This window comes from Tachypleus tridentatus, chromosome 12, assembly GCF_004210375.1.
Source record: "Tachypleus tridentatus isolate NWPU-2018 chromosome 12, ASM421037v1, whole genome shotgun sequence".
NCBI lineage: Eukaryota > Metazoa > Arthropoda > Merostomata > Xiphosura > Limulidae > Tachypleus > Tachypleus tridentatus.
In genome coordinates this window covers 84,373,187-84,392,953 of record NC_134836.1, presented here as the reverse complement: position 1 = coordinate 84,392,953, position 19,767 = coordinate 84,373,187, and the positions used below count along the sequence as shown (strand labels likewise).

General features: G+C 33.0%; 1 protein-coding gene across 10 annotated transcripts in view; it reads left to right on the top strand.

The window, feature by feature from the left end:
- The first annotated feature begins 8,953 nt into the window (after window positions 1-8,953).
- Window positions 8,954-19,767, top strand: part of LOC143233854 (uncharacterized) — a 34,852-nt gene continuing 24,038 nt past the window's right edge. For 2 of the 10 annotated variants that reach the window (XR_013018360.1, XR_013018358.1), the window contains exon 1: window positions 9,310-10,064. Coding sequence is in view for 5 of the 10 variants with exons in the window: in XM_076470641.1 (XP_076326756.1) it covers window positions 16,152-16,286 (135 nt within the window). In the remaining 5 variants the exon portion in view is untranslated. The other 8 variants (XM_076470641.1, XM_076470639.1, XM_076470640.1 and 5 more) reach the window with 8 other exon arrangements.

Below are 19,767 nucleotides of genomic sequence, written 5' to 3'. Positions count from 1 at the left end.
CCGTCTGTTTTTTTAATCCTGGATGACTTTAATGGACATCATCCCTTTTGGGGAAGTGCTGTTATTGATAGCAGGGGTCGCTCTGTAGAGCGTATGCTCTCTGATCACAACCTTTCGCTTTTCAGTACTGGTTCTTCTACTTATTTCCATGCACCTAGTCTGTCCTTTACTGCTATTGATCTATCAGTTTCTATCAGTTTGCTCTCCTTCATTATTCTCCAATTTTTATGGAGAGTTGACAATAATCTACGAGGCAGTGATCATTTTCCTATAATTTTGAGAGAGACTGGTCGTGGTCGATGCCACCCATCCCTCGTGCCCCTGTGGAAGCTGTATCAAGCATCATCTCTCAGCCTTCAATAGACGACTGTGTGCAGCAGTAACTGACTGTATTATACGAGCAGCTCGTCCGTGGTGGAATCCTGCCTGCCACATGGCACGAAAGGTTAAAAAACGGACCTGGGATACTTTCCATAGGTATCCTACACTTTCAAACCACATCGCTTTCTAGTGGGCCCGTGCACATGCTCGGTGGATAAGACGTCAAACCCAGAACGAACCTTGGATTAAGTTCACAACAAGCCTATCTACTACCACCAGTTCCAAAGTCATATAGGACAAGATTCGAAATGTCAGTGGGCAATATAACTCTGTCCCCCTCTCGATCTTGCTCTCTGATGGCCAGGAAGTAACTGATACCCAGAGCATCGCCAATACTCTAGGTGAAAGCTTTTGCCAGGTATCTTGCACTTCTGCTTCTTCTTGCACCTTCTTAGCCATCAAGACTTGGGCAGAGCGATTATCTCTTTCCTTTCGAGCTGATTGTCTCTATGACTATAATTGTCCCTTTACACGGGTGGAATTGAAACTGGCCCTTATCGGTCTAGCAGTACATGGGTTTGACCAGATGATGTACACTATGACATGCTGCGCCATCTATCTCCTGCTTCTCTTGATATTCTTCTAATTGTTTTTAACTGGATATGGCAGGAGAATGTTTTTTCGTGATGCCTGGCGTCAGGCTATTGTCCTACCTTTCTCTAAACCTGGGAAAGATCCCAAGATTCCTTCAAACTACCGTCGAATTGTTTTGACGAGCTGTCTCTGTAAGACCTTAGAGAGGATGGTTAATGCTCATTTTGTTTGGTTCCTAGAATCAAACAACCTCCTCTCGCCCACCCAGTGTGGGTTCCGACGACAGCGCTCTACCTTGAACCACATGATTCGACTTGAAACGTCAATCAGAGAAGCCTTTCTCAAACGACAACATCTTGTAGCAATATTCTCTGACATTGAGAAGGCTTATGATACAACATGGAGGTATGGCATTTTGCGAAACCTCCATATATATGGGCTACGTGGTCATTTGCTCATTTTTATTAAATTTTTTTTAATTGACAGGAGGTTCCAAGTCGTGTGGGTTCGACACTTTCCAGTTCTTTTCTACAGGAATTTGGAGTCCCTCAGGGCTGTGTTCTGAATGTCACACTTTTCAGTATAAAAATTAACGTCATCACTGAACAACTCCCTCTCACTGTTGCAAACGAGCTTTATGTCAACAGCTTTCACATCTCATGACAGTCGTCGAACATGAGATATATTGAGCAGCAGTTACAAACTGCCCTCAATCGTGTACTGAAGTGGACCACAGCAAATGGCTATACCTTCTCTCTCTCTAAAACCGTTTGCATGCACTTTTGCTGCCAACGGGGTATTCACTCTGATCCTAAATGTCTCAGAATTAAGTCAAAGTTTATAATGCTAAAAACTTGGATTGTTCAGTTTTGGGCTTAACAACAAATAAACAAGTCAATAGCAACTCCAATGATTCTTGGCTTAAGCACATGCAGTATCAAGTGAATGAGTTGTTTATGGTGGTGATGTCCATGGATGCTCGTTTTCTGTTCCTGGGAAGCAGAAGGATGAGTTTCCACAGGAAATTTGTTTTCCACCCTTGCAGTCTCAGTATTTTCTACAATTTTCAGTGATTCCAGCAACATACCTCTCTTTTTATGAGAAGCCCTCATCTGATTTCTAGGTCAACTTCTCCATCAACTAACATGTTGATGCAATGTTTAAAATTAACAGACTTCATTCTTCATCAAATCTAGTCTCTTGCTAGTGGTTGTGAGTGATAATGACGAGAGATTATATTTAGCTGCTTTGGTTAACGACAGTCCTTATATTCTGTAGAAACCACCTTATGGTCTCAGAACAACAAACCCACAAATCAGCCAGTGACACTAAATTACCTAAATTTCAGACTTGTTCCTTTTCCCTTTAAAGATTGCCTTTTGCAGAAGGAGCAAAAACCTCGTCACAAATCCCAGTCACACCAAACATGCTCGCCCTTTCAGCCATGGTGGTATTATAATGTAAAGGTCAATCCCACTATTTGTTGGTAAACGAGTAGCCCAAGAGTTGGCGGTGGGTTCTGATGACTAGCTGCCTTCCCTCTAGTTTTACACTGCTAAATTAGGGATGGCTAGCGCAGATAGCCTTCTTGTAGCTTTGCGCGAAATTCAAAAACTAACAAATCCCTGATTTTTTAGGGTCGGGTCTTACACAATCTGCAGTAACCAAATGACCTTGATATTCTACTTCCTTTTTCAAGAACTGACATTTACTTGGCTTAAGCTTTAAATTTGCTTCTCGTAACCTATCAAATACATGTTTTAATCTTTCTAAATGTTATTCAGAAGTTGCTGTGAGCACTATAACATCATCCAAGTAACAAACATTCTGAGTCTTGTAAACCTGATAATACAACATCCATTAATCTCTGGAATCTTGAAGGAGCATTACATAAACAAAAGGGCATTCTGTTGAATTGGTATTTACTTGATGTAAAACAAAAGCAATTTTAGCTTTATCTTCTTCTATTTCTACCTGCCAATATCCACTTTGTAAATCCACAGATAAAAAGTATTTACTGTTACCTAACCTGTCTAAGGTCTCTTGGATATTAGGTGATGGATAAATATCCTTAACTGTTTCTGCATTCACTTTTCTAAAATCTATACAGAATCTCAATTTCCTCCTTTTTAGGAACTAATACAACTGGTGATGCATACGTACTACTATTGTTCTCTATTACTCCTTGTTCAAACATTTCTTTTACACATTGTTTTAATTCGACCTTGTGCTTCTCTGACACTCTGTAGGATCTCTGTGCTATAGGTTTACTGTCATTAAACACTACCCTGTGTTTAACTTCGTACAACCATTTGGGTTACTCTCTCCTACAAATGTGTCTCTGTATTCTTCTAGTAATGTTACCAAGCCTTGTTTATGTTCTTTCACATTTCCTATGATAGAGTTCCATTCCATCTTACTTTGTTATGCTTTTTTCTTAATATTTCCGGCATGCTGTCGAACGACGAAATAAAATATATTGTAGGATTGTGATGATACAGCACACAGTACAGATCAACTTGACGTCATAGTTCGTATCAAAATACTTTAACTGAGATATTCTTAAATATTAAAAATAAATACAGCAATTTTAATGTTTCAATATGTTAATTTCATATTTTTCCAGGTCATCCCATAAGTAATGTCTGAAATTTTAATACAGAAAGTGCATCATCATTTCTGTCTTTGTAGAAGGCTTTAATAACTTAAACTATGTAGTAGGATGTGTATAAAAATGTTCACACAAATAAAAGAATCTAACCCAACTTCACTTTTTCAGATCATTAATCAATTAAACCATTATGAAGATAGTTGTGTCTGAGGACCACATTAGGCATATAATGCTTTATGAGTTTAAAAAAGGCAAAAGTACAAAAGAAACTACACGAAACGTTTATGGTGCGGAGTCACTCAATGAAAGAAAATGTCGAAGGTGGTTGCAGAAGTTCAGATCAGGTGACTACAGCTTAAATGATGCGCCACGTTCAGGTCGTCCTGTTGCATTTAATGATGACAATTGAAGAACTAGCACAGAAACTTAATTCAACCTATTCAATAGTTCACAATCATCTGGAAAATTGGCCCCCATGATTTGACAGAAGCCAACCTTAAAGCAAGAGTGGAGATTTGCACTTCTTTGCATTCTCGTAATTCATCTGGAGATAAAAAATTGATATTTTATAAAAATGTTAAGTGCTGCAGAAAACTGGCTAAAGCACAGCCAAAAATGGACCTCCACCCTAGGAAAATCTTGTTAAGCGTTTGGTGGGATATTGTTGGTGTGATCCACTTTGAGTTGCTGCCACTCAATGTAACGATTGCATCAGACATCTATTGTCAACAGTTAGAGTGCTTGAATATTACACTGAAAAAAGAGACATGCTTTGATCAATCGTAAAGGTGTTGTGTTACATCAAGATAAAGCATGGCCCCATACAGCAAGGATCACATCTACAAAAATTGAAGAACTAGACTGGGAAAAACTTCCACGTTTTTCTTATTTTCCAGATCTTACCCCATCTGATTATCATCTATTCCGAAGTTTGAAAAACTATCTCGATGGAAAAGAACTTGGAACAAATGAAGATGTTAAAACTACCATCTCTAGGTTCTTTTCCTTCAAATCCCAAGAATGTTATACAAGCGGAATTCAGAAGCTTGTAAATCGTTAGTAGGAAGTAATTATTAGTAATGGAACATACATTACTGATTAAAACTTTCTCTTTTTCTCAGCCTAAAATCGGACGTTACTTAAGGGATGACCTGATAGATCTGGCGACACTGCCTACCACTTTAGGATAGGATGGTTAAACATAGTTTTTTCATTTTGAGCAAAGCTACACTAGGGCTATTTGCGCGAGCCTTCCCTAATTAAGCAGTGTAAAACAGAACGGAAGGCAGCTTGTCACCACCAACAACCTTTGGGTTACTCTTTTATCAACGACTAGTGGGACTGACCGTGACATAATAACGCTCCCAAAAGGGCTAGCATATTTGGGATAACAGGTATTCGAACTCGCGACGCTTAGATTATGAGTCTACTGTCCAAATAATCAGGCCATGCCAGGGCGTTAAATATTCTACACATGAAATAGGAACATTTTAATGTAAACCAGTTTATATACCTTTTTATATAAGTCTCCAATTTATTACGGTACTTGTATTAGGTATTAAGATTTCATATAGCTGCACATTTTAAGTTGAATTTAGCACTTAATTGAATGTTAATATGTGTCAAATTTATAACACTTCCCCACAAGACTGATACACACAATTTTCTTTTTTAACACAAATTTTAATATAAAAAATAAAATTTATAATAAAGGTTATTGGTAATAGTTCTTACAAATATTCAGAAGTTTCACAAACGGCTTGTATTGTTCGAAGTCTATAAATGTTCCTGGTAAATTATTTTACATTTCCGATTAATAGGCGTTAACCACAATTATAGCTTCTAGGCCTATAGCACGCTGACTGTAGCTGACCAATAATATTATTCTACCATTTCTGGTATATATTTCTTATTCAAGCATTGTAAACAACGAAAAATACTTTAAAATACCAAATGTTTTATTCCTCCTGTCAAGAAATGTTTATAAAGCATAAAAAGTATCACTAAACTTTTATATTCTTACCCTGTCTCATCACATTAAAAACAACTTTTCCAACGCCTTCTCAAAACAGCTCCTATTTCAAAATTTTCTGCATATTCGTTTTCACCTTACTCGTTAAATATTACCAACTTTATATCAATATCATTATATATCTTAACTGATAATAGCAATATATAGGTTATATAGATATACTTTAACACTATTGTGCCTACGTGTTGTTACTAAATAAGCTATAAGAACAAGTTAATTGGTTTGATTACTAACACAAAAAAGTCTTACAAATATTAACAAAACACAGCAAATTGCTGGCCATCAAGTGTACAATCAATCGGTGTCTTCTTGTTTTGTTTTTTTTCTCCATTTGATGACTCTCTTCTTCTGGATTTGAGTGCCCTTTTCTACAGGAAACAAAGGGCCTGGCATGGCCAGGTGGTTAGGGCGCTCGACACGTGATTCGAGGGTCGAGGGTTCGAATCCCCGTCACACCAAACATGCTCGCCTTTTCAGCAGTGGGGGTGTTATAATGATCAGTCAATTCCCACTATTAGTTGGTAAAAGAGTAACCCAAGAGTTGGCGGTAGGTGGTGATGACTATCTGCCTTTCCTCTAGTCCTGCACTGCTAATTTAGGGACGGCTAGTGCAGGTAGTCCTCGTGTAGCTTTGCGCGAGATTCCGCAAACAAATCGGAAAACAACGCTACAAAATGGCTTTGATACCCATGGTGGGCAGAGCACAGATAGTCCATCGTATAGCTTTGTGCTTGATTACAAACAAATGATAAAGATATGAAATATTTCTTAACTTAAAATCCCTTTTCAACTGAGAAATATCTCAACAATAAAGGCAAAAGTCTGGTGTACAAAATAGGAAATTCAACGAGCAGATAGAAAATGCTGAAAGTAGTAGAAGCCAAAATTTTGTTATTGGGTTTCAAAAGAAAAGTGAGGATCAACCCAAAGCTTCTCAATTGAGGTCTGATATCAGTAACTAGCACGAAGCAAGTGGTGTTACTTCGAATACATCAACTGAGCATGATAAAGAATCAAATGATACTAATATGAACGACAACCAAAATCACACAGCATATTCTATTACAAGAAAGCAAAGCGACGATTGACAGCCATATGTAATCAATACTGAAGAAACACTTTCACAAATGTTATTGAAAAACTACAACAGCTGAGTGGCTTTGATATTTGTAATTAAACTGTTGAGAAGGTATCCTCTGATAACTTGAAGTAGCTGTTAAAGCTTTATTTCTAGGCCCGGCATGGCCAAGCGTGTTAAGGCGTGCGACTCGTAATCTGAGGTTCGTGAGTTCGCATCCACGTCGCGACAAACATGCTCGCCCTTTCAGCCGTGGGGGCGTTATAAGTGATGGTCAATCCCACTATTCGTTGGTAAAAGAGTAGCCCAAGAGTTGGCGGTGGGTGGTGATGACTAGCTGCCTTCCCTCTAGTCTTACACTACTAAATTAGGGATGGCTAGCACAGATAGCCCTCGAGTAGCTTTGTGCGAAATTCGAAAACAAACAAGCTTTATTTCTAAATATTTTCTTTTTCCAAATTCTCTTTGCTGTAAAATGATTAATGCAGTAAACATTACTGGATGGTTTGAAGTGATATACTGCAACTTTGTACTGTTTTTCATGTTTACTTCTCATCAAGATTTAATTTGTATCACGCTATATAATCGCAACTGGAAAAGCCTGGCCTCTAACAACAGGCTGGAACATGCTTTGTAATAGCCTTCCAGAGCATAAGAGAAGTGTTCACCATAAGAAATGCTGTACGAAGTGACGAGAACTTAAGAGACATTTTAGACATTTTGTGGGTTTGCAACTTGAAGAAGTAGATTCTTGCAAGAGCAGCCAAGTGAGGTCCGGCATGACCAAGTGGGTTAAGGCGTGCGACTCGTAATCTGAGGGTCGCGAGTTCGCATCCCCGTCGCGCCAAACATGCTCGCCCTCCCAGCCGTGGGGGCGTTATAATGTGACGGTCAATCCCACTATTCGTTGGTAAAAGAGTAGCCCAAGAGTTGGCGGTGGGTGGTGATGACTAGCTGCCTTCCCTCTAGTCTTACACTGCTAAATTAGGGACGGCTAGCACAGATAGCCCTCGAGTAGCTTTGTGCGAAATTCCGAAAACAAACAAACAAACACAGCTGTTCTTTTCATGTACTTTCGGGAACATGATGTACAAACAAAACAGATAGTGTAAGAACTTTTGAAGTTCATTTTTCTGGGATTTTGGATCCACTATCAGAAATTCAACATTATCTCATATCCCAAATAAGAACTGAAGCAAAGTGTATAACTAATTATATGTATTCATTTACTAGCACCTTGATGGCTGTAATTTAAAGGTTCTCGTAATTATCGAGCAGCATAATCAGTATTACAGATTTAAATCTACCATTGATTTTGAAGTGAACAACACTACACGAAAATTTGAGCTCACTTATTAATAAAGCTAAATTGGTTGCAAATAACGTAAATCTTCTATAACAACTTCCTGCAAAATGGAGGACAGTTAGCAAGAATTTTCATGATGAAAATAAAAATGCCCCCTTACCTAACTGTGTAGAAAATGAATCTGTGGAGGAGACAAAATGCCGACCAGACACGTTTTATGATATCATAGATTCTGTTATCTCTGGGTCACTAAAATATATAGTAAATTGATATTAAACAGACTTTTTATTTTTCTGGTAATATTTAGTTATATTAGATAATGGTGTATATTCAAAAATTAGAGTTTGTTGTAAAGTTTAGATCTACTGTGTCAAAAGACTTAATTGAAATTGAAACATCTAAAGACCACTTACAAAGCTAACTTTGGTGACACTAAATTGAATCCATTAGATCTTCTAAACAAATTGCACAAATTCAAGCTACATCTACTTTTCCGTAATATTTATGTAGTACATTTATTAACCGTATGGTAGTACAAGTTATAATTTTTCTAAATGAAAATGTATTTCCGATAGGTATTCCCATCTTCTCACAAGATAAGCTTTTTCTCCTTTAGTGCTGCCCTCTGTTTGCAAACTTTTTTGAATGCATGCCCCTCTTCTTGTTGTAATCCAAGGTTTCAACGTGTCTCCTGTAAATCACTATGCATCACCTCTCCACCAGTAGAAGAGCACTATTATTATGTTATGCACTCCGTCTACACGCCACCATCGAACGATCACTCCGAAGTTTGGCAGAAGAAACAAGTACTGGAAGATAGTGAAGAAGAAGGTTTGGTTCGTTTTGAATTTCGCTCAAAGCTACAGAGGGATATCAGAGGGAAACCAGATTCAAAGAACATAAAAAGTCACCTTCACACGTTTTCGAACACTGCAAGTCAAATAAACACAACATAACCATGAAAAACACTCAAATACTAAATAAAGAAACAAACATAAACAAACGCAAAATTAAAGAAGCCTTACTTATACAACAACTTAAACCCAAAATAAACCAATATAAGGGAACGCCTTTATACCTATATTAATATAATAAAATAAAATTATATATTCAAACATCTAACACCGCCCTCTACATTCCGACACTCAGTTACACAACCCCTTCCAAACATGTGGTCAGCTTCCGGTCAATTACCTCTTTCTTTGTGAACCTGACGATGACCGAAGAAGGTCGAAACGTTGTTCGCTCTTTTATGTAAAATATTTTCTCAACCCAAACGAGCCATTTTTGCATATATATTTCTCTACAAGTGGGTTTTCTCGACATCACTGATTATGTTTAGCTTTGTTAATGTTTCTTAAGTAAGTTGATTTTTAAGAAGCATTTCTAACTTTTAAACATGTTTCTCAAGATATGCATATCATGTTAAGAATTACATGTTGAAACCTTTAGTTTTTGGTTTTCTGTTATAATCTCAAGATGATTAAGACAGCTGCATTCCTCTTAACATTTGCCAGTTTTTTGGTTTCATAGCATATGTGTATTCAACATGATTTGCTTTATGTTTAGAAATTGAAATATTTTCTTGTTCTGAATATATGAGCATTTCTGAAGAAATATCCTTTGATGTGTAATTATGAAGTGTTTTTTCATTAGTAAGAAATTAAACCTTATTTACCAAAGTATTTAGTGTTATTACCTGATTAAACATGTTCTAGAGCGAACTTATTAATGTTAAAATGGTTCAAATAACTTCTGAGAGGTCTTATCGAAAACTAATGTGTGCCTATTTCACAAACAAAGATTAAGGTTTTAATCTTTATCTAAAAATAGAGTTTGACGCAATTGTTATTTGCAAATCTTAATTTTATTGGCTATTTAACGGATAAACAAAAAACATTACAGCTGTAAAATATATATTAATAATGATGTCAAGAAATAGGCGAACGTCATATTTTCTGTTGTGTGCAGTGCGCATGTCTTTCTGTAGTACCTTGCCTTCTATTGGCTCTTGTGCGCATTACGTAAGTGTTCGTTAAAGGTTCAAAAGTAGAGAACAGGATGATCGAACACAAGTTAACGTCGCAAATTTTGAATAAGGATTTTTATGTCAAAGTTTAAGGTATTTTATCGCATTAAATCGTGTCTTACGTTTATTAACTTTATTGCTTTTATTCTCAACTATGTGTTTTCGCCTGGGCATTTGTTAAGCTGGGATCATAAAGAAATATCAGTTTTTGTATTAAGTCACTTATATATTTATTAACATACAAAACTGCACAGTGGCTTCCCGATCACCCTGTATTATATATATGCCATAGGCCAGATCTTAAAAAATTATTTCTGTGCATTGGACACCAATATAACTAATATTAGAACCAAACATGTCTAGTGTTAGTACTTTGGCCTGATGTGTTAACTAGATTTAGATTTGGATGTATATAATAACAGCAAAACTTGTTAACATTGTACAGTTTCAGGTATTGCGTTAAATTTTGCAGAAATAGATATTAGCCTTACATGTCACACTAAAGACTGAAACTCAATTGTTTGGGCATCCTATAAGAGCAGTTTATACATGTAACTCAGATCTGATAGATCTAGATAGAGACCTGAAATAAGTATAATTATCTGAAGATTAAAGAGAAGATGTATTCAGTATTAGACATAGAGGTTTGTCATTATTATCGTAATTAATAATGTCGATCATTTTTAATATAACCAGTCAATTTTTCTGAAAGCTATGATGTTTCTATAAGCATATTTTTAAATAACAAAGAAATTTTCATGACTTTGAAGTCTTTGTTCAGTTTTATTTAGAAGATCCACATATTGATTTAGTAATAAACCTTTTTATATTTTTATTAATTTTGCCTGACCTGTCAAAATTATGACGAATTTGTGTTTTGTAAAACAAAACAAACAGTCTCCTCTTCCATTCTTTCTGTGAGCCTTGTTTACCCAACACCACCATTGTATTAAGAAAACAAACACACTGAGAAAATAAAAATTTCTGGTACACATTCAACAAATTTGTAAGAATGGTGAAACTTAAATTAAAATTTGCTCACAATATTAGCATCAGAAAGTGAAAATGACAACTTGGAATTACATACATATTATATTTTAATGAGCATGGAAGGAATAGTATGGTGTTAAAGTTAATGACTTCTGTATAAATTAATGAAAATCATATGAAAAGTTTTTTTTCTGTTTTTCTCCACATTAAGAATGTTTACAATTCATATCTAATATTAACACTCATTGTGATAATTTGACCCTGCAAAAAAAACTAGTTCCAGAATAAATAGCTATCCATGGTTAGTTGTCTGCCCCTGCAATTCATTAATTGTGATGCCAAAATCAAAGAATGTGAAGAACAAAGGCAAACCTAGTAAGGTATAATTTTTCATAAAATATGCCTAAAATTTACAAAATCTCTCATCCCGGTCGCGCCAAACATGCTAGCCCTTTCAGCCGTGGGGGTGGTATAATGTGACGGTCAATCCCACTATTCGTTGGTAAAAGAGTAGCCCAAGAGTTGGCAGCGGTGGGTGGTAATGACTAGCTGCCTTCCCTCTAGTCTTACACTGCTAAGTTAGGAACGGCTAGCACAGATAGCCCTCGAGTAGTTTTGTGCGAAATTCCAAAACAAACAATACAAAATCTCTTTCCAAAATTGAAAGTCATCAATAGTAATATATTGTAGCGCCATCTGTCTGGTTGGAAAGATATTTGTCGTTTCTGACACAAACAAGCATAACTTTATTTAAATCTTTGGTAATTTTTACTTTGCCTATGTATACAACTCAAAATCAAATAAGTTATAAATACCTTTATAATTAGCTTTCCAGTCTGTGGACTTACAACACTAGAAATCAGGTTTCGATACCTGTGGTGGGCAGCCCAGAGATAGTCTGTTCTGCAGCTTTGTGCTTATCTGTAAACAAACTTTATCCTGATGGAACTACCAAGCCCAAAATATAACTTTTTTGTAATTAAACTTGAAGTGAAAAAGAATCGTGGAATCACATAACTTAGATCCAAATACATTGTTTCTCATTTCTCCAATCCATTAAGAGCAGGTCAGTTTGAGTTTTGTAAGTCTCCAGGTGCCCTCACCTTTTCTTCAACAAGCTTTCTTTATTGCATAATTTAAAAAGTTTGCATTCATAGTTTTAACACATGTAGCTAAATATTATTTGACTCTAATGTTATTTGTAACCTAACTTGACCATTAGATCTAATAAACCTACCAGAAACATTACTTCATTAAAACTCATAGTTACTTTACTTTTGTTTACAATTTCAAGTTTAAAAAGTTTTAATAATCTTTAGCATATATTTAAAAAATGTAAATAACATTTGTTTATATTTATCAAATGTTTATCATGCTGTTATAAGTCAGCTTAATGAACTATTCTTTTTCTTTCAGTTAGGCCTAAATTAATGAAATAGTATTGAATCACTTAACTTTGGCTCAAGTACATAAAGACTTATGGAAGTGAAAATATCTGTTTAGATTTTAAACTAAATGATTTGTGAATTGAGCTGTTTTGCTATTATATCATGGAAATTATTAATTAAAAACTACACTTCTAAGTCAACACAGACACTAAATTGATAAATAAAACTTTAGTTTTTGCTTTTTAGACATTTTATCTTATTCTTTCAGTTTATGGACTAATAAAATAATTGAGGTAATATATAAAACCCTTTATGGGAGTGCAGTTTTACAAAAAGACACTGGCTTTTGTCTACAGTAGATATGTTTATTCAGTTATGCAACAAAAACAGTACATCTGCAGCTAAAATTTGTTGAAGTAATATAATCTGTTATAAATCACACCATTGTATTTTTCATTTAATATTTTGGTTTATAGCACAACCAAAATTGTCAATAAATTTGTTATCAGTACCCTCATGTGATATATGGAGAATGTCTTACTGGATGATAACTTACCCAAATATTTTTTTATATAGTCTACCATTTTATTTATTTTGTAATACTTTTATAAGACATCTTAAAACTTTGTTTGTTTTAAAGTAAAAATATAATTAGGTATGTAATTTAATAATTATAGTTTGTATTTTTCAAGATTAGAAATTACACTGTTGTAAGTTTCAATAAAACAATTGGCAAACACATTTTTCAGTCAAATACAAGAGATTAAAATTTTTAAAAGATGATTAGAAAATAAAAAAGACATACAAAAAACAGTTTTGTTCGAAAACAAAACAAAGACGATGATTCAATTCATATAAAGAAAAACTTAGATCAGTTGTCCATGACTGAAACATTGTTCAAACAACTTGTAGAATATTTATCAAAATTAGATAAATTTTGGTTGTTGTCTTCATTTGATTACTTCATTCAAGTCATAATTTTTTACAAAGTATGCATCTTATGCTTTATCAAAGTAGCATCAAATTTTGCAAAAATGTTATTTATGGATAAAAATGTAACATCAAAAGTTAGTTTGTTTTCAAGTGAGAGTCAGTACCATGGAAGTGAGACATTGTACTAGATCCCTCTCACGTATCACAAAATTTTTTTTTTGCAGTAGGTATGGCAAAAATATGTTATACAGACAATAACTGCATAAATTTTTCTGTGATTGCATTACAAAAAATATCCAAAATAACATATGGCCTAACTATGTGTTGGACATCAAGCATTGCCAAACCAAATCAGACAGTGGATAACATATACAGCATCAGTCGAAAGGAAATTGTATTCATATTAGGCCTAGATCTTGTTCATAGCAGTGAATTTTAGGAATCATACAAAATAGGTTTCACATACACTAACAGTGATAGTACAATTTTTATAATACACACTGATACATGTATAATATGTGTTTGACATGGTCAGATAGGTAGGGCACTCGACTTATAATCTGCAGGTTGTGAGTTCAAATACCCATCCCAACAAACATGTTCACCCTTTCAGTTGTGAGGTTATTTTGATATAAAAGTCACTCCCACTATTCACTGGTAAAAGAGTAGCCCAAGAGTTGGCAGTGGGTGGTGATGACAAGCTGCATTCACTTTAGTCTTTCACTGTTAAATTAGAGAAAGCTAACATCAATAGTCTTCATGTGGATTTGTATGAAATTACAAACAAACTAAACCATATATAATATAAAAAAATAATGAATCGTAACAAACAAATAACAGTACATACCAGTATAAATTATCAGTAGGAATTTTATGTCAAATAATTTGTAATAAATTGTGACAATTAAAAATGTAATAGCCTTACATAATAATTTACTACATTAGAATATTGAATATAATGCTAAATGATCACTCTTTGTTTTGTGAATTTCATTGTTATTGTTATCACTCTGTGGTAAATAAGAAGATATTTACATTAATCCATTTGTTAAATGTGCTTTTATTGCACTCCCTAACATTTTATTTTTTACAAGTGTCTAAAATGCTACAGTTGTATCAGTAAATGCATAAAATTTATCTCCAAGATGTAAATCCCTTGAAATTTGAAAAAATTTAAGTGCAGTTGAGTATTTTTGGGGGTAAAGTAGGCTTCCTCATGTCCTCTGGAAAAAGAATAACTGTGGTGTAGAAAAATGTGCTTTTGCCTGTTGTATAAAATATTTTGTATGTGTATAAAATATGCCTACTGCTCTTAATTTATTCTGATGCAGAGGCATTTAAAATAATAAATGTGAAGCTAGATTTCTCATTTCATTTACTACTTATTGAAAAATTATTCCACTTTTAAGGAATTTCACTCCTCAATTTGCCCTCGTCAAGGCTAAATCATGAGTGATGAAATTCTCTGAAACTGGTATAACTCAAGTGACGAATGGTAAATCAAATATTTGTAGAGACACTGTAGTTAAATGACATTTATAGTTGTTTTGAGTCTGAATGGTTTTTTAAAATATCTAAAAACGATTTACAGCTAAAAGGAGATTATATTCAACAAAGTTAAATTAGAGCCAGTTTTTATGATTGATTGGTCACTAATTACAGTTTGTCATTATCTTATTGAAAATGTAAGCTGGCAGACATAAAAGACTGGTTAGTGAAGGTAGTGTTCGTTTATTTATTTTAGGAATTAATATTTGATTATTGTTTTTTTATGACATTTGAGTTAAAGCAGATGATTGTTTGAAGAATTGTGATTGTAAGTCATAATATATTGATGTGGAGGCTATTGAATGTCATATGCAAGCCATTGATATCAAGGATACAGAAATTTCCATAAGGTCTAAGTTATAACACATTATAAATAGTGGCAAGAAGACAGATAAAAATGCGAAGAGAGCCAAAAGTAAAGCCAAGTGAAAGAATGTTTTGGTCAGAGAAAGGTTGGAATATGTGAGGCTAAATGTCTTGGGAATGAATAGCCCAATTGTTGATATGTTAAAGTAACGTTAACAGTTTTCTGATATTTTAAGAGAATAATGTATTTTGTCAAGGGGTGTTCTAAAGCAGTTGAACTTATCATTGTGGATTTTGACAAGAAGCAGACGACTATTTGGAAGTAGGCCTATATGCAAATATACCAAACATTTATTGGAAGTATGATTATATGTAAAAAAAAGCAGACATTTATTGAAAGAAGACATGTACTAGAAAGTAAACAAGTATCAGGAAGTTCAATATACAACTGTACATTGATACTGTTGTGATAAAAAAGAAAGAGAAGAAAAGGAATAAGTGATTTATACACTGATAGTTTTTGAGATAAAAATAGATTGACTTCTCATCTGAATTCTATTTGGCCTAAGTAGTTCCATTGACAAGAAGAGAACTGTATCTAAGATACAACTACAATATACACCATGTAAAATATAAAATTTCTGTACTTGCATTTAATTTGTTTTGAATATATTATTTAAAAACAAGTGGAGTGTGTACTGTTCATTTATTGCCAACAAGTCACAGACTTGTTCCAGAAGAATCCCCAGCCAAACACACCAATGTATGTACTTTAATATATGCTGGTTGAAAAGTAAGAAAAATTTGGACATAAGAATACCAGATCTTCCTTACAATTTACTTTTTAATTTCAACAGCAAACAACATTTAAAAATTACCATTTCTATGTATTCTTTAATTGTTTTTATAATTATTATTTCTGTAAGATTCAGAATCAGAGTCGAGTGTTTATTGGTGTGCTGAAGATATTCATTCTCAAACAAATGTAGACTCAGTCCTCAGTGACAAGTTGTCCATGAAAGGTGAAGTTATTGCAAGTGGATCAGCATCAGATGGTAGTTCTACTGAAGGACAGATTGAGGAATCCACAAAAGCATCATCACATAGGAATTTTTCTCATAATGATGATGTACCAAGCTTGTATTATGTGGTCAGTTCAGTAGTTTATAAGAATTTATGAATCTGTTTATTATTCATTACATAATGTGCATGCTTATTAGCACTTTTCCAGTTTTATCATTACAAAGTAGTTAAATTGCTAAATTTTTTACTCAAAAACATCAACAAATATTCAAATTTCTCATATTTTAAAAGTTGTAATGGTGTATGTAACAAAATTAAATCTTATTTACAGTTTTTTATGTGCAGTTGTCATGTGAATTATGTAGTTCAATAATTGACATATTGAATGGTGGACGAAATTTGTCTTATATGCACCTTAAGTTGGCTTGATTCTTTCCATCATTTTTCCATCTTTCCATTCTATACATATATACAGAATACTAGGATAATTTTGATATGATTATATTTTGTATATTTATTAATAATATAATTATTTACTGTGCCCCTTTGTGTATACAACATGTCTATTGTTTTTTATCAAGGGAATTGATATTACAGCTTTAATGTACATGATGTAATTTTTTTACATAAATCACTGAAATTAAATGCTTTTTTTTTCAAAATCATTAACTATTCTCAAACATTTAAAGAAGATTTTCTTCCAGAATTTTTTTTTCAGGAGAAGAATTATATTTGGTAAGTTCTGTGGTGCAGAACATTCATGTACTAAAGACACACTGTGTCTATAAACATTGTCTGGTTTTATGTCTAAAGATCTTTTTCACAACTATGTTTAAAATGGTCCTGTTTTAAGGGCCATTTACTTTTCATAACAAAAGTTGCCATTTAGAAATAAAACCCTTATATATGTATATGTATATATTAAAATATTTTCATTATGAACAAGAAACAAAACATTTAGACCAGCCAGTAATGATTTTTTTAGATGAAATAAAAACCTAGTTAGAATTACAAATTTTGGAAATTGTATTAATCAGGAACCTACTCAATGTTCTTGTATTACATTTATATCAGTTCAAAACTATCAAGATATGCAATGTTGTTATACAACATTTGTATCAGTTCAAGACAATCAAGATACACAATGTTCTTATACTAAATTTATATCAGTTGAAGACTATCAAGATGAACAATGTTCTCATGGTACATTCATATCAGTTTAAGATTATCAAGATGTACAATGTTCTAATACTAAATTGAAATCAGTTGAAGACTATTAAGATTAACAATGTTCTTATACTACATTTGTATCAGTTCAAAACTATCAAGATGTACAATTTATTCATATTAAGTTTATATTAGTTCAAGACTGTGAAGATATATAAAATGTTCTTACACTACATTTATATCAGATACATAATGTACCTATGCTACATATATATCAGTTCAAGACGATCAAGATATACAATGTTTTTATACTCCATTTACGTCAGTTCAAGACTACAAAGATATTCAATGTTCTTATACTACATTGATATCATTTCAAAACTGTGAAGATATACAGTGTTTGAATACTCCATTTATATCAGTTCAAGGCTACCAAGGTTCACAATGCTCCTATACTAAATTTATATCAGTTGAAGACTATGAAGGTGAACAATGTTCTTATAGTAGATTCATATTACTTAAAGACTATCAAGGTACACAATGTTCTTATACAAAATATATAATAGTTGAAGACTATCAAGATGAACAATGTTCTCTCAGTACATTCAATCAGTTCCAGATTATCATGATACACAATAACCTTATACCAAATTTATATCAGTTGAAAACTATGACAGTGAACATTGTTTTTATACAACATTTGTATCAGTTCAAGAATATCAAGATACACAATGTTCGTACACTAAATTTTATCAATTGAAGACTATCAAGACAAACAATGTTCTCATACTGCATTTGAATCAGTTCAAACTATGGAGATACACGATTTACTTATACTAAGTTTGTGTTAGTTCACGACTGTGAAGATATATAAAATGTTCTTACATTCCATTTATATCAGTTTAAGACTATAAAGATATACAATGTTTTTATACTACATTTATATCACTTGAAGGCGATCAAGATATGCAATGTTCTCATATTACTTTTATCTCAGTTGATGACAATGGACATATACACTGTTCTTATACCACATTTATATCATTTCAAGACTATGAAGATGTACAATGCTCTTTTGTTTCATGTACATCAATTCAAAACTGTCAAGATATACAGTATTTTAAAACTAAATTTTTATCAGTTTAAGACTATCAGGATACACAATGGTCTTATACTAAATTTAAATCAGTTGAACACTGTTAAGATCAACAATATTTTTATTCTGCATTAAAATATTTTTACAACTGTGACAATATACAATGTTCTCACACTGCATTTATATCAGACAAACAATGTTCTTATTCCACATTTATATCAATTCAATACTGTGAAGATATACAATGTTCTTATACTACATTTATATGAGTTCAAGATTATCAAGATATACGATGCTGTTTTGCTTTATTTACATCAATTCAAAACTATCAAGATATACAATATTCTTACATTTCATTTATATGAGTATCAATATATACATTATTCCTATACTACATTTATATCAGATACACAGTGTTATTATACTATATTTATATCAGTTCAATACTAACACGATATACAATGTTTTTATACTACATTTATATCAGTTCAAGACAATCAAGGTATACAATGTTTTTATACCACATTTCTATCAGATACTCAATGTTCTTATTCCACATTTGCATCAGTTAAAGACGATTAAGTTATACTATGTTCTTACACTACATTTGTATCAGTTGAAGACGATCAAGATATAGAATGCTTTTATACTACATTTATGAGTTGAGATTTTTCAACATATACAATGCTCTTACACTTCATTTACATTAGTTCAAGTCTTTGAAGATATAAAATGTTCTTATAGTACATTTATATCAGTTCAAGAGTGAGATGATATACAATATTCTTACACTATATTTATATCAGTTCAAGACTATCAAGATGTACAATGTTCTTATACTCCATTTATATCAGTTCAGGAATATAAGGATATATAATGTTCCTTCACTATCTTGATATCATTTCAAAATTGTGATTATGTACAATGTTCTTATTCTCAATTTTTATGAGTTGAACACTATCAAGGTACAGTGTTCTTATACTAAATTTACATCAGTTGAAGACGATCAAGATATACAGTGTTCATTTGCCCCATTTATATCAGTTTAAGACAATAAAGATATTGAATGTTTTACACTAATTATGTCATTTTCAGACAATCAAGATATGCAATGCTCTTTTGTTTGATTTACATGAATTGAGAACTTTGAAAATGTACAATGTTCTTATGTCATCGTTACTATGTTTATATCAGTTCAACACGATCAAGATATACAGTGTTTTTATACTACATTTATGAGTTGAGATGTTTCAAGATATGCAATGCTCTTATGCTTGATTTACATTAATTCGAGTCTTTGAAGATATAAAGTGTTCTTTTTCTACATTTATTTTTGTTCAAGTCT